Source organism: Embiotoca jacksoni, unplaced genomic scaffold, assembly GCF_022577435.1.
Source record: "Embiotoca jacksoni isolate LCO1_2020_lvr unplaced genomic scaffold, fEmbJac1.0.p SCAF_18, whole genome shotgun sequence".
NCBI classification, from domain to species: Eukaryota; Metazoa; Chordata; class Actinopteri; family Embiotocidae; genus Embiotoca; species Embiotoca jacksoni.
Genome location: NW_027185318.1, coordinates 4,753,117 through 4,765,154, shown reverse-complemented (window position 1 = coordinate 4,765,154; position 12,038 = coordinate 4,753,117). Strand labels below are relative to the sequence as shown.

Here is a 12,038-nt window from a genome sequence, read left to right as displayed (position 1 = left end):
ACTAACGGCCATCTGATTCTCATTATTCATCGGGAGGAAGAGGAAGGCGGTCAGCTAATTCGCTGCCTCATGCAGCATGTTGCCTTTGGCACCAACAAACAGACCTCCATGCTCATGTGAAAGACGCTGCTGTTGTTGCCGTGCGTGCTGCTTCGTCGTCACTTTCAAACACAATGACTGAATCTGCAACATAAAACACATACGTGAAAATAGAGGCATGATGCAGGACGTGAAAAATAGAGATATTAACAAAATAATAAGGTTTCAAGGCAAATATGTTATCTGTAATTAAATTATATTCTCGTCTTTGCCTAAAGCCTGCATTGCCTGTCAATCTGTGTCAAGAAACAATTGAGCTCTGTTTGGGTCAGAATTTAGAGTTTAGAGTTCTTCTGAAGACTTGAAACTTAAATGAAAGGTAATGAATAGACGTTCTTTCTTTTTCTTTTTTTAAAGAAAGTATTTTCCCTTTTCTTCTTCTTTTTTCTTTTTTTTTTAAAGGTAAATAATTCAAACAGCAATCCACGGTATTTTAAGGAAAACATCATGAAGTGTAATAGGAATATAAAACAAATACAAAAATAAATAAAAACAAACAGAATATCACCCGACCGTAGAGTATTCTGCCTGATGATCTAACAAACACTTTTCCTTCTGGTGTTTGTGTTTCTTTATTTGTGTGTGTGTGTGTGTGCATTGTTCCTTGTAGCCATGGAGAGTCACGGCGAGTGTGAGATCAAAGTGCAGCTGAACTGCAGCCACTGTCAGACACAGAGCTGCAAGCGAGAGGAAGATACTCACCTCGTCCTCTGCCTCTGTGACGACGATGAAGTCCTGGCCAGTGATAACGTTACATGTATCGGTGCCGTAGGTGCGTTCTTACCCTCCAGAAAACACTACCTTTTCTTTTTGACAACATCCATGAGGTGTTAGAAGTTCATTTTAATGATCAATCCTACAAAATTCTTTTTTCAACCTAAACGGGTCAAAGGTTTTGTTGTAGCCTGACCTTCTCTCCTCTCTCCTCTCTCGTCTCTCCCAGCCGTCCCTCGAGGCTTCGATCCGCAGGGCCAGATGTCGACGTCACTGATCCTGGCTGTCGTGGTCTCCACCATCGCGAGCGGCATCGCGCTGGTCTGCACCGGCGTCATCCTCAGTAAGAGACTCCTCCAGTTCTGTGCGCAGCCTGTGCCCTCGACCTTCCACCGGCTGTGAGCACAGCTGCGCATACGCAGGCTTCCAGATGTTACCAACAACAGAAACGTGAACAGCTTTGTTAAGTGTCGGTCTAAGTGCCCTTTGCCGGCTGTGCACCGAATGGTGGTTGCGATTTATTGGAAGCGAACAGCGAGCGCAACAGGAACACTTTTGTTTCAACCTTGTTTCAGGCGATGCTCTCTTATCTCTGGTTGTTTGTAAATACAGTACAGATAAGTCTAAAGAGTGTGAAACAAGATTGCAGATAAGAGGTCATATAATGAAGGTCATTTTTAGATATAATTTTGTTTATATGCTGTATTTAGTGCCTGCAGGGGAACGATTGCGCTCACAGAAGCATGAATCGGTCGAGATGTGCTGTAAGCATCTCACTCTATGATTTTAACCTGAAAACACATCGCTGACCAAAAAAAGCACAAGCAGAGAACTGCTTTAATTACAAAGTTTCTCATGTGTACGGATGTGCACATGTAACTGAGGCAGTAATTGTCAGCTGTTATGATTCAGTGGCTGAAAGAAAAATCGGATTATATGATGATTCTACAGACATGAAGATTGCTACCATTTGAGAAAATGAAGGACTGTGATAATAGATTTCAGTCATTTTGAAATGTGCACAGAGACAATCACAAGTTAAGCTGAACCCACGGGCATTGACTCTTTATGATATGAGTATTAGGATATAACAGGAAGAATTCAGCTATGATACAGCAGAATGCTCTTCATACAAAACACTGTGATTTGCAGTATTTTAGAAGGTGGAGTATGTTTCTGAATGAAGGAATAAAAACTTCCCTCTGTTGGTTGTAAGGTTTTAGTCAATCTGAGCAGACTGGACAGCCAGGTATGCTGTAAAATACTTTACTGATGATTCTTGTGTAAATCTGTGCCTTAAAATAGGAATAATTAGGGAATTAACAATTAACCATTTTGTATCGCTTTGATTTTCCTACTCTGTGGCAACAACAGGAAAGACAAAAAAAGAATGATGATTATAACATTACCTAATGACACTAATGTTACATTAGTATTTATGTCAAAAGCTGCTAAGCAAATATCGACTTGTATACTAACTCTTGGTTTATGAACTGCAGACACTTTGTATGAATACAGTTGGTGTGCAGTATTAACAGCAACATGTGCCGTGATTTTGCAATAATATAGGACAGTGAGGGATTTAACAGCTAATAACAGTTTTTTTGCACCTTTGTCGCCGTTCTGACAAGCACATGCTGCAGATAATTGAGAAGGGAATCCTGAATCTAGCGGTCAACCCACTAATCTTCCAACAAGTGCTTTTGAAGGTGTTCAGACTCAGCAGCTTCTCTCTCACTGCTGTCCTTTCCATAACCTCACTGAGAGTGCTGAGTATTAAGTGTAGCTTAGCTGTGGAAGACTTTCTTTCCCACAGTGAAGTTTTGGTGAATCTAAACTTTGTGTCTGGGCCTCTGGAGAAATCTGCACTGCACTGACTTCCTGTGAAATATCAGTTCCACTCTCTGCTCTCTGGACTCGAATGCCGTCTGACAATGAAACCAAGCAGAACAAAAGCTGTTTGGGTTTTTGACTGAAATAATTCATACAATAAACCAATATGACAGTTTCAAGGCCTCAGCAAGGTCATTTCTATTTTTCAGCCAAGACTAAAGCAAAATATTTGAGAAACTTCAGGGTCAGTAAGAAACACATTTATTGCTCTGCTATTTGTGAACCTTAGAAGAAGATTTCAGATTATCTGGTCATTCAGTTTTGGGATTTTCAGTGTAGCTGTTGGATTACATTTATCAGCAAATTAGACAGAAATTTTGCAGCCTCATCTCCTGATATCTAATTTAATAGATTAGCTGAGCATATTAAAATGAGAGCTCAGGACAAACTGTACACAAACAGGACACACAAAGAACTGTTAAATCACCAGTATGTTGTTTGCTCTGACAAATTAAACTATATTAAAATTGGCAGTTGACCATTATATGACGGGATCTTGATATTGGTTGTGTTTGCTAATGCATGTATGAGCTCCAAACCGGGAAATTGCTGGTGTATTTTCATCAGTTGAAATAAGAGAATTTTTTTAAATAAATGGGTTGTTCCTTCAAATGCAAAAGCAAGCAACAGGAGAGCAATGTGCTTTCAGGAGATGAGAGATTTCAGTGCTGATATGACAATCATATATATTTTTTTTTTTAAAACTGGGAAATGACTTAGAAAAAAAGGATAAGGCGTTCGGGTCAGCCAGGCTGGCAGATAATAGGCATCACATGAATGTCCTTTTTAGATGAAAGACACCATTCTGTGTTTCTGCTCTGACGTTTGGAACAGAAAAAAAAAAAAAAAAAAAGGACAACAAATGGAAATATAAAAAGATATTTAAAAAAATGTTTGAGGTTTTGTGTAATCAAACATAAATGGACTCTTTGGAATCAGAGTAATCAGACATTTATCCAGATGAGATGGTACTTTTATAATTACTGGGCAAAGCCTCTTTTTTTTAATGGAAAATGGAAAAGCTATTTAGTGTGACTTCTTCACTAACTTCCTTGTGTGTAAATGTGTGCACTTGCAAGTAAATAAATCAATTGCTTAACAAAGGCTGATCACATCTGTGTAATAACATTTACATTCCTTTTTAAAAAACATGAAGGAGGATGTATTGATGAAGAGCTGATATATCAATGGCTGTTAAAAAGGTTGCAAAAAACACACACACACACACACACACACACACACACACACACACACACACACACGCACACACACACACACACACACACACACACACACACACACACACACACACACACACTCTTCAGGTTTAATGGTGTCTCTTCACCTGAGCTCTCCCCCATGCAGGAAGGTAGTCTGTTCCCTGGGTGCCCCATCTCCTCCACCCTTCCCTGCCTCCCTACCTCCCACCCCCTCCCTACCTCCTCCGCCCTCCTCATCCTCCTTCTCCTCCTCAACGCTCCCCTCATCCCACCCCCCTGAGGCCCTAGCATCTGCACTGGGCGATGGCTCGACGGCACCTCTTACCTGCACGCAACGCCCCCCCTCCCTCCCTGGCAGACTACCAACCTGCATCGGGGACGTGGGCTGCCTCCATGGCGGGTGAGTCCAAAACTCACTGGCATCAAGACAGACAAGGAGCAGTAACCCAAGGAGAGCCCATCCCACACGCATCCCGCAAAACACTGTGTTTGTGTGCGTCGGCACTTAAAGGGAAGCTCCACCGATTTACACACAAGGAGGTCTGTTTACTGGTCGGTCTTGGGGGATGCCACCTCATTTGTGGCTCCAGTTGGAGCTGTGCAAAGTGATGACACTTGCGTAAGTCGGGGCTCAAGACGACAAGCTAAGAAGGCAGCTCAAGTCTACATTGGTTGCTACTAACAAAGCTCATCTGTATCTCTGGACCAAACTGATGGCGTTCAGGGTTTTGATTGGGGACAATAAAAAGGATAAATGTTCTTCTGCTGCTTCAATTTTAATTCCTTTTTTTTTTTTTACATTCATTGTGGGTCCACCAGTGTTGCAGCAGTGCAATGTTAAATCAGTGGGATATTCTTTTAAGAATATAATGAACCAGTTTATTTGCTTCATGTTCCCACTAGCTGTAAGAAGTTTGTTTGGACATTGAAAAGCTACTGAAATGTGGCTTGGTCCCTCCTTGTGTTACTGCTCCTCCACTTAGCAGATAGTTGGGAAGCTGTTTTTCCTACATACATGCAAGTGAGGGATCCTGGTTACAGTTAGGGTTATGATTCACAGAGCCTGAAATAAAACTATCTTTATTTGTTCTTCTGTCTTGTGTTTGTCTGTAGTGTGGTACCGCAGGAAGAACGAGCTGCACGCAGTCAGGGGGCGTCTGCAGAGTCCAGAGTACAAGCTGAGCAAGATCCGCTCCTCCACCATCATGACGGACTACAACCCCAACTACTGCTTTGCCGGCAAGGCTGCCGCACTCAGTGAACTGAAGGAAGTGCCGCGAAAGAACATCACGCTTCTCAGGTGTGACACAAGATCAAAATGCCAGTTTGAGTTTGTGCTGGCTGTCTGTGCTGATGTCCGTTCTTCGTGTGACCGTGTGCTACTGCTTTCATTTCATCTGTTGTATTTTCCACTTCATTTCTTCAGGGCTCTCGGCCACGGTGCATTTGGGGAAGTCTATGAAGGACAGGTTCTGGGGATGAGTGGAGATGGCAGTCCTATGCAGGTGGCCATAAAGGTCAGTACACCCTCTGTGAAGCACACGAGGACAAGTTACACTTAAATGTTGGGTGATGGCTCCTTCACCAGGAGTCTTCATTGCATATAATCCACTCAACAACATCCCACTGTGGTGCTACTGCCTGTCACATCTAAAGGTCACACACTAGTAACAGAAGTGAAGACGGGTTTTCGTGACGCATTTATTTAAAGAACAGTTATTTGCTTTTTTTTTCATGCCGTGGCTGGAGGCCTTCATGCTATTTTACAATGACATAAAGTCCTGCTGTCTGTACATCCATTTGTCCCCTTCTTGTGAATGCAATATCTCAGGAATACCTTGAGGAAATTTCTTCAAATGTAGCAAGAATGTTTACTTGGACTCAAGAATGCATTGATAAGTTTCTGGTCGTCAGAAGTCAATGTGACTTCATGTTATTCCCATTTTTGTGAATGCGGTGACATCATGGGTGCCCAACTTAAAACTGTGGTGACTGTATGGATATTCTGTGTTGACAGGTTGAGGATGTGTGTGAAGCATCCAGGTTTTAAGATTGGTAGCTGCTTCATAGCAACATCTATATTTGAAGTATTATCTGCTGTCTTGGCTCCAACTTTTTGTTCTGTCACAATCAGCTTTAGTGGACAAATTCTTTCAAAGATTTCACGACATATTTGAGTCTGGACAGACAAGGATGTGAACTGGTTGGTGGGAACAGACAACCTTAAGGTGGTAATTCTAGTTAACTACGTAATATGAAAATGTAATAAGTTGTCTCATGCAAAACTGAAATCACTGAGTGCAGAAAATGTCTAATGACTGAGAAAAATGAGAATGCACATTTGTTCTGTCAGATGACTTGGCTTCAAGCTACACAAAAGAGGAAAAGCTGAGTGAGCTCCACTTGGTGTTGCCTGCTTCTCAGTGCTCTACTGATTAGGTATAATGAAAATGTCGACGGCACACACGTCTCAAACTGCTACTCTGATTCTCTCTGCTCTACAGACTCTTCCAGAAATCTGCTCCGAACAAGATGAAATGGATTTCCTGATGGAGGCGCTGATTATGAGGTGCACCAGACTGCAACCCTACCCTTCGTGGACATTACACAACATCGTGCTGGCCGCCTTGTTCTTTTGTGCACGCACTGAGCCGCCCAGTGCATCTTTCTTACAGACCACCTGATATGTGGAACAGCAGCCACACGAAATAAGACATCTGACTTAGAGAGGATAACAGCTGGAAGCAAGTTATGCAACTTTACTTATTGGCAATCAAACCACAACTGCAATGTAGTGCACATGTTGTTCTCTAATATAATTATCCAAATCTATCATCTTATTATATAAAAGTCCAATTAGTGAAAAACAAAAAACAAAGAACAATCATGTTTCCAGGGGTATGTTTTGATATCAGGAAAATACACTATTATTCAATTAAGTTAATTAAAGTTTATGACCTGCGGGTTTTGAATTGGTAGGCATAAGTCATCCCAAACATATGTTGGGGATTTTTGTCTGATTAGAGATATGGTTTGAGAACGACCAGAGTAAATCCAAATAAAAGAAGCTTTCTAAATTTAGATAAGGGCACCGTTTCACCCCCATGTCCATACTTGGTATAATCCAGTTAGAAAAAAATAGGTTTAAATAACAAAGCTGAGATCACACACAGACAGAGTTGCTCAGGTACAGTATGGAAGTTAGTCTATGACAAAAAAAATACAGATTAAGCACAAAAACTTGACCAGCAATACATTTTTTGTGCACAAGCAGAGCAAGTTTTGAGAGCAGTCACAGAAGAACGACCTGTTTTAACAGTGTGCCGGAGCTTCATCACGTAGACACACAGAGTGACAAATGAAACATCATCCTGTTGAGTATGTCCGCTTTTTCATGTGTCCAAAAGCTTCAAAGATATGACCACGGCAGCTAAGATACAGATGAAGACTGCCAGCAAATGTCACAGTGCTCAGAAGCACTGTGACATTTGCAGTGCTCAGAAGCTATTAACACATGTGGGGAGAATACTTTTAACAGAGCAGGCACCAAATCAGGATTTTTTTTTTTTTTTTTTTTTTACTCATACAGTCCTGTTCACTTTCTAATCATCACTTGCAGACTGGTTAAAGATTGAAATGGTTTTATGGTGGTATTACAAATTTATCTAGAATAGACTTGTGTTGAGGAGACTACTGACAAAAGGTGCAAGATGTGTTCATTTTTTGTTTATTTAATGTGAATTTTTACTAATTTCAGCTCCATTTAGCAATAGACAATATAAAACCTAAATTAACTACATTTCACTGTTTTCAAATATCAAAACTGAAAACATATGCATTACATATAAAATAAAAAGCATTAAAAACCCTGTGAAATATTCATTCATTCCCCATCCAATGGGATGACAGCGGAGGGTTCACCTACACCTAGTTTATACATGTGTTGCATTTAGGGGCTGTAAAGTCAACTTTGCTGCATAATAAAACTGTCAAACACATGTTTTTTTTCTCTCTCCTTCCCAGTTTTACATACATTATATATGAGAAGCACAGCCAAGTGCAGACTCACTAAACCAAAATCCATGTCATGTACTGTTTGTCCACGCAGCAAGTTCAGCCATGAGAACATTGTGCGCTGCATCGGCGTCAGTCTGAACATCCTGCCACGCTTCATCCTGCTGGAGCTGATGACAGGAGCAGACATGAAGAGCTTTCTGAGACAGAACAGGCCACGAGCTGTAAGTCTAATACAACTTTGTGTGTGTGTGTGTGTGTGTGTGTGTGTGTGTGTGTGTGTGTGTGTGTGTGTGTGTGTGTGTGTGTGTGTGTGTGTGTGTGTGTGTGTGTGTCTCACACTAAATTGAGCTGTGTTGTATCCAGGGCCAGACCTCTTCACTCACCATGCGGGAGCTGCTGCGAATGGCCAGAGACATCGCCTGTGGCTGTCGCTACCTGGAGGAGAACCACTTCATACACAGGTTCTGATCCACATACAGTTCTTACAGCGAAAACCTCAATTAAAATACAAGCTGAACACGGGAAGCATAAAAAGAAAATGTGATATCAGAGCTGTTGCTGTGGTCTGTGAGAGCTGCATGTAAAAATGGTTCATCAGCACTGGCTGAGAAGATATTTTGCTTTGAATGAAGGTCCCTTCTACTGCAACCAGTTTTGGGAAGGTTACTTTTGTAATGTAGATCCCTAGTTTCCCTGTAATGAGTAATTATTTCAATTCATTATTGTAATATATAGGTATTATGAACAGTAATATAATGTTATATTATATTTGATTACTTAAGTTTTAAACAAAGCTGAAAAGTCCTAAAATTGAAAGTAGGTGGTCACAACATAACTCAACACTAATTACTGTCAAACTTTAATTAGATGTTCTTCAATATAAAATGAATTCATTTGGAATGTTCATCAGTACAGATCACAACTGACTGCAGTGAAGGAAAAAAGTTCCCATAAATATTTCTTTCTTTCTAATTACATAACTGCAACTAATCAGAATTACATCTCTTTTTTAATTTGGTTACACGTAGTTACTTTCCAACACTGGCTGCAATGAAAGCACATAAACTGGTATTAGATTATTAGGACTTTCACAAACACAATGATGTTAACTTATCATAGGAATTTGGAGAGCTTTGGAGTTCAGTGTCATTATAAAGCTACATTTTGTAAAAGATGTAATGTTTTTCAGAGACATTGCTGCCAGAAATTGCCTGCTCACCTGCCCCGGACCGGACAGAGTTGCTAAGATTGGAGACTTTGGCATGGCGCGAGATATTTACAGGTTTGTATGGTGAATGGAGCACTATCACACATAGCAGAGCACACATGATAATTCATAATGATGCGTCTAATGGGAGGAACACTGGGCTGATGTGGTAATTTGAGGAACAGTTGATTCCCTACCTAATTTTCCTCCATATTATTATATCCATAGATATTTGCTCTGATCTTAACAGAACAAAATTGAAATTTGTAAATCTCAGAGTGCTGCCTTTCTTTCACAGGGCCAGCTATTACAGGAAAGGTGGTCGTGCCATGCTGCCTGTCAAATGGATGCCACCGGAGGCCTTCATGGAGGGAATCTTCACCTGCAAGACTGATACTTGGTATAAATATCAGATAAATACTTAATAAACACACCATGGCTCTACAAATATCCACAAAAGAACTGTTTTCAATTTTAAACTGGGTACAATTTCATTTTGTGTCCGTTTCAGACATCTTATTGTCATTCTGCTGATTATCATGTGTTTCTGCTAATTGTTGCCACACCACATATATTTTTCAAACCTCATGATGTTCTTTTGGACAGTAAACAACTAATAGCAGATGTTGTTCTTGAAAATTTATAAAAACAGACTTGCTTTGAAAACTTGTTTCTGTTTGCAGCCATGTTTAAAAGCCAAATAATTCTCTTGAGTGGTGCACAGTATCTCAACACAAAATTGCACCTAATTTAAAAGCCAAACAGAACCAGACAGAGAACTCAACATATGAAGAGCTGTTCATCAAGAGAACATCTTTGCAAAGACGGAACGGCGTCTGTATTCACGACACTGATCCAATGGAGCAAAAACCGCCCTATTCCCGTTGGCAACGCACAGTGGCTGTAATGGCAGAGAGTCCAAACCGCTTAACCGGTGACAAAACAAGTCAAATATTTAGCACGGAGCAAACTGTTTCAAAATGTCACTTTTATAGACAGAAAGAAGGGTTTGTTTACGGAACAAAAAGTCTGAACTATACTGTTTAGTTGCAGTTTGAAGTCAAATGGGGAAACCACAACATAATAGATTTAAACAGTAGTCCATTAACAACTCATAGTCAAACATGTTGGTGGAAATCAGGTACAGTTTGACCCCAGACGCACACACGGAAACTAAAGTCCGAAGAGCTGCGGTTTTCCGTCATGCTTAAAGTTGTTTAAAAGAGGAATCTTTTTTCAGCAGGATGTCACCCTGAACAAAACAAAAACAAGAGCGCTGCCTTGTGTGGCTTTCAATTCAGTTAGCAGAACTCAGCAGCAGTAAACAACTATGGGAAAATGTGTAAAGAGCAAATGCATCAGCACACAGTCAAGGAGCAGAGAGCTGGAACTATCTGAATCATCATCCCAACAGAACACGGCGCTCTCACAGTTCAGGCTTGCTTACAGAGTTTCCAGGAGTACAATGGGAGCCGGGGCGTTTAGTTATCAGGCTCCTCGACTGTGGAGCTCACAGTCTGGGTTCAGGAGGCTGGCACGTTCTCTACTATCAAGACTAACCTTAAATAATACCTTTTTCATAAAGCTTACAGTTCGTGCGGGCTAAAACGACCTCAATCTATCCCCCAGCAATGCTTGTGTTGTGTTGCACTCTGAAGAACATTAGAGCAGGAAAAGTTTGGTATGCAAAGTGACACAATCCACTCAGTTGTTGATCTGTGCTTCCCCCTGCAGGTCATTTGGAGTGCTGCTCTGGGAGATCCTCTCTCTGGGTTACATGCCGTACCCTTGTAAAACTAACCAGGAGGTCTTGGAGTTTGTCACCAGCGGAGGCAGGATGGATCCTCCCAAGGCCTGCCCAGGGCCTGTGTGAGTACAAAGAAAATGAGCCTAGTCCTGGTCTTAGCTCGACTTTAGTTGCCTTCTTTGATATTTCCTCTCAGTGTCGGGCAGGTTTTCAGGGTGTTTGTTTTAAATTATTCCCGACCAAGACAGCAATAATGTAAAATGAACCTTGAGCTTGTAGAGTACACTTAGAAAATTTGCTGACATTATAGCTAAGTTTATAAAAGGTTGTTTTTCTTTGTGTGGCGCTATTCTTAAGAAGGGATGGTACCTCCACTTTGGATCGTACCTTTTACAAAAACAACTTTACACATAAGACTTTTAAAAACCAAAATGTGCATAGATGATGCCCCTGATGCCACACGATCAGCTTTGTCTTCTGCTTTTATTTTGGTATTGCTTTTATTTGCTATAAGTTATGTTTGCTTCTTTCCCTTCCTAAAAGTGATCAAAAGAGCCAGACCCAGCTTCCCAGCATGAATGTATGGGTCTGACCACGCTCCACTGCAGAATGTTTCCAGTCGTTGCACCCTAATGGGCATAGACCTCGGGTTGATTTTAAACCCAGTGAAGCAGACTGTAACCAATCAGCATCGGCCAACATATGACACATGTTGTAGGCTAAAGCTCCTCCAACGCCGCCGATCCATTTGGAAATAAACACTTGACTTCAGCGTCATCGTACTCAGCCACCTGGTCTGCTTAATGGTCCACGCTTGGCTGAGACAACCTTCGTTTAAACAGAGTTTCCGGACTATAATTACAAGCAAAGACTTGAACCTGTGAGGATAAATTCAGATTTTCCAATACAGTTATGTTCACAGTCTAGTTTATAAGTTTGTGTCTGTAACTATTTTTAGCTATCGGATCATGACCCAGTGTTGGCAGCACTGTCCCGAGCACCGGCCCAACTTCTCAACTATCTTGGAGAGAATCAACTACTGTACTCAGGTATACTTCATCTAGTTATGTATGAATTTATTTTTTATTTTTGCACAGATTCAATCAAATTCAAATATTTTTTTTTACTATTCTTTCCCAAT

At 40.9% G+C, this 12,038-nt stretch overlaps 1 protein-coding gene across 1 annotated transcript in view; it reads left to right on the top strand.

Moving 5' to 3' along the window:
• Nucleotides 1-12,038, top strand: part of ltk (leukocyte receptor tyrosine kinase) — a 50,512-nt gene that overhangs the window by 37,377 nt on the left and 1,097 nt on the right. Inside the window, exons 18-28 of the mRNA XM_069152289.1 lie at nt 710-871; nt 1,043-1,156; nt 5,040-5,226; nt 5,353-5,443; nt 6,431-6,495; nt 8,035-8,164; nt 8,307-8,404; nt 9,133-9,225; nt 9,449-9,550; nt 10,885-11,019; nt 11,856-11,946. Of these exons, the coding sequence (XP_069008390.1) occupies nt 710-871; nt 1,043-1,156; nt 5,040-5,226; nt 5,353-5,443; nt 6,431-6,495; nt 8,035-8,164; nt 8,307-8,404; nt 9,133-9,225; nt 9,449-9,550; nt 10,885-11,019; nt 11,856-11,946 (1,268 nt within the window). The remainder of the gene's footprint in view (nt 1-709; nt 872-1,042; nt 1,157-5,039; nt 5,227-5,352; nt 5,444-6,430; nt 6,496-8,034; nt 8,165-8,306; nt 8,405-9,132; nt 9,226-9,448; nt 9,551-10,884; nt 11,020-11,855; nt 11,947-12,038) is intronic.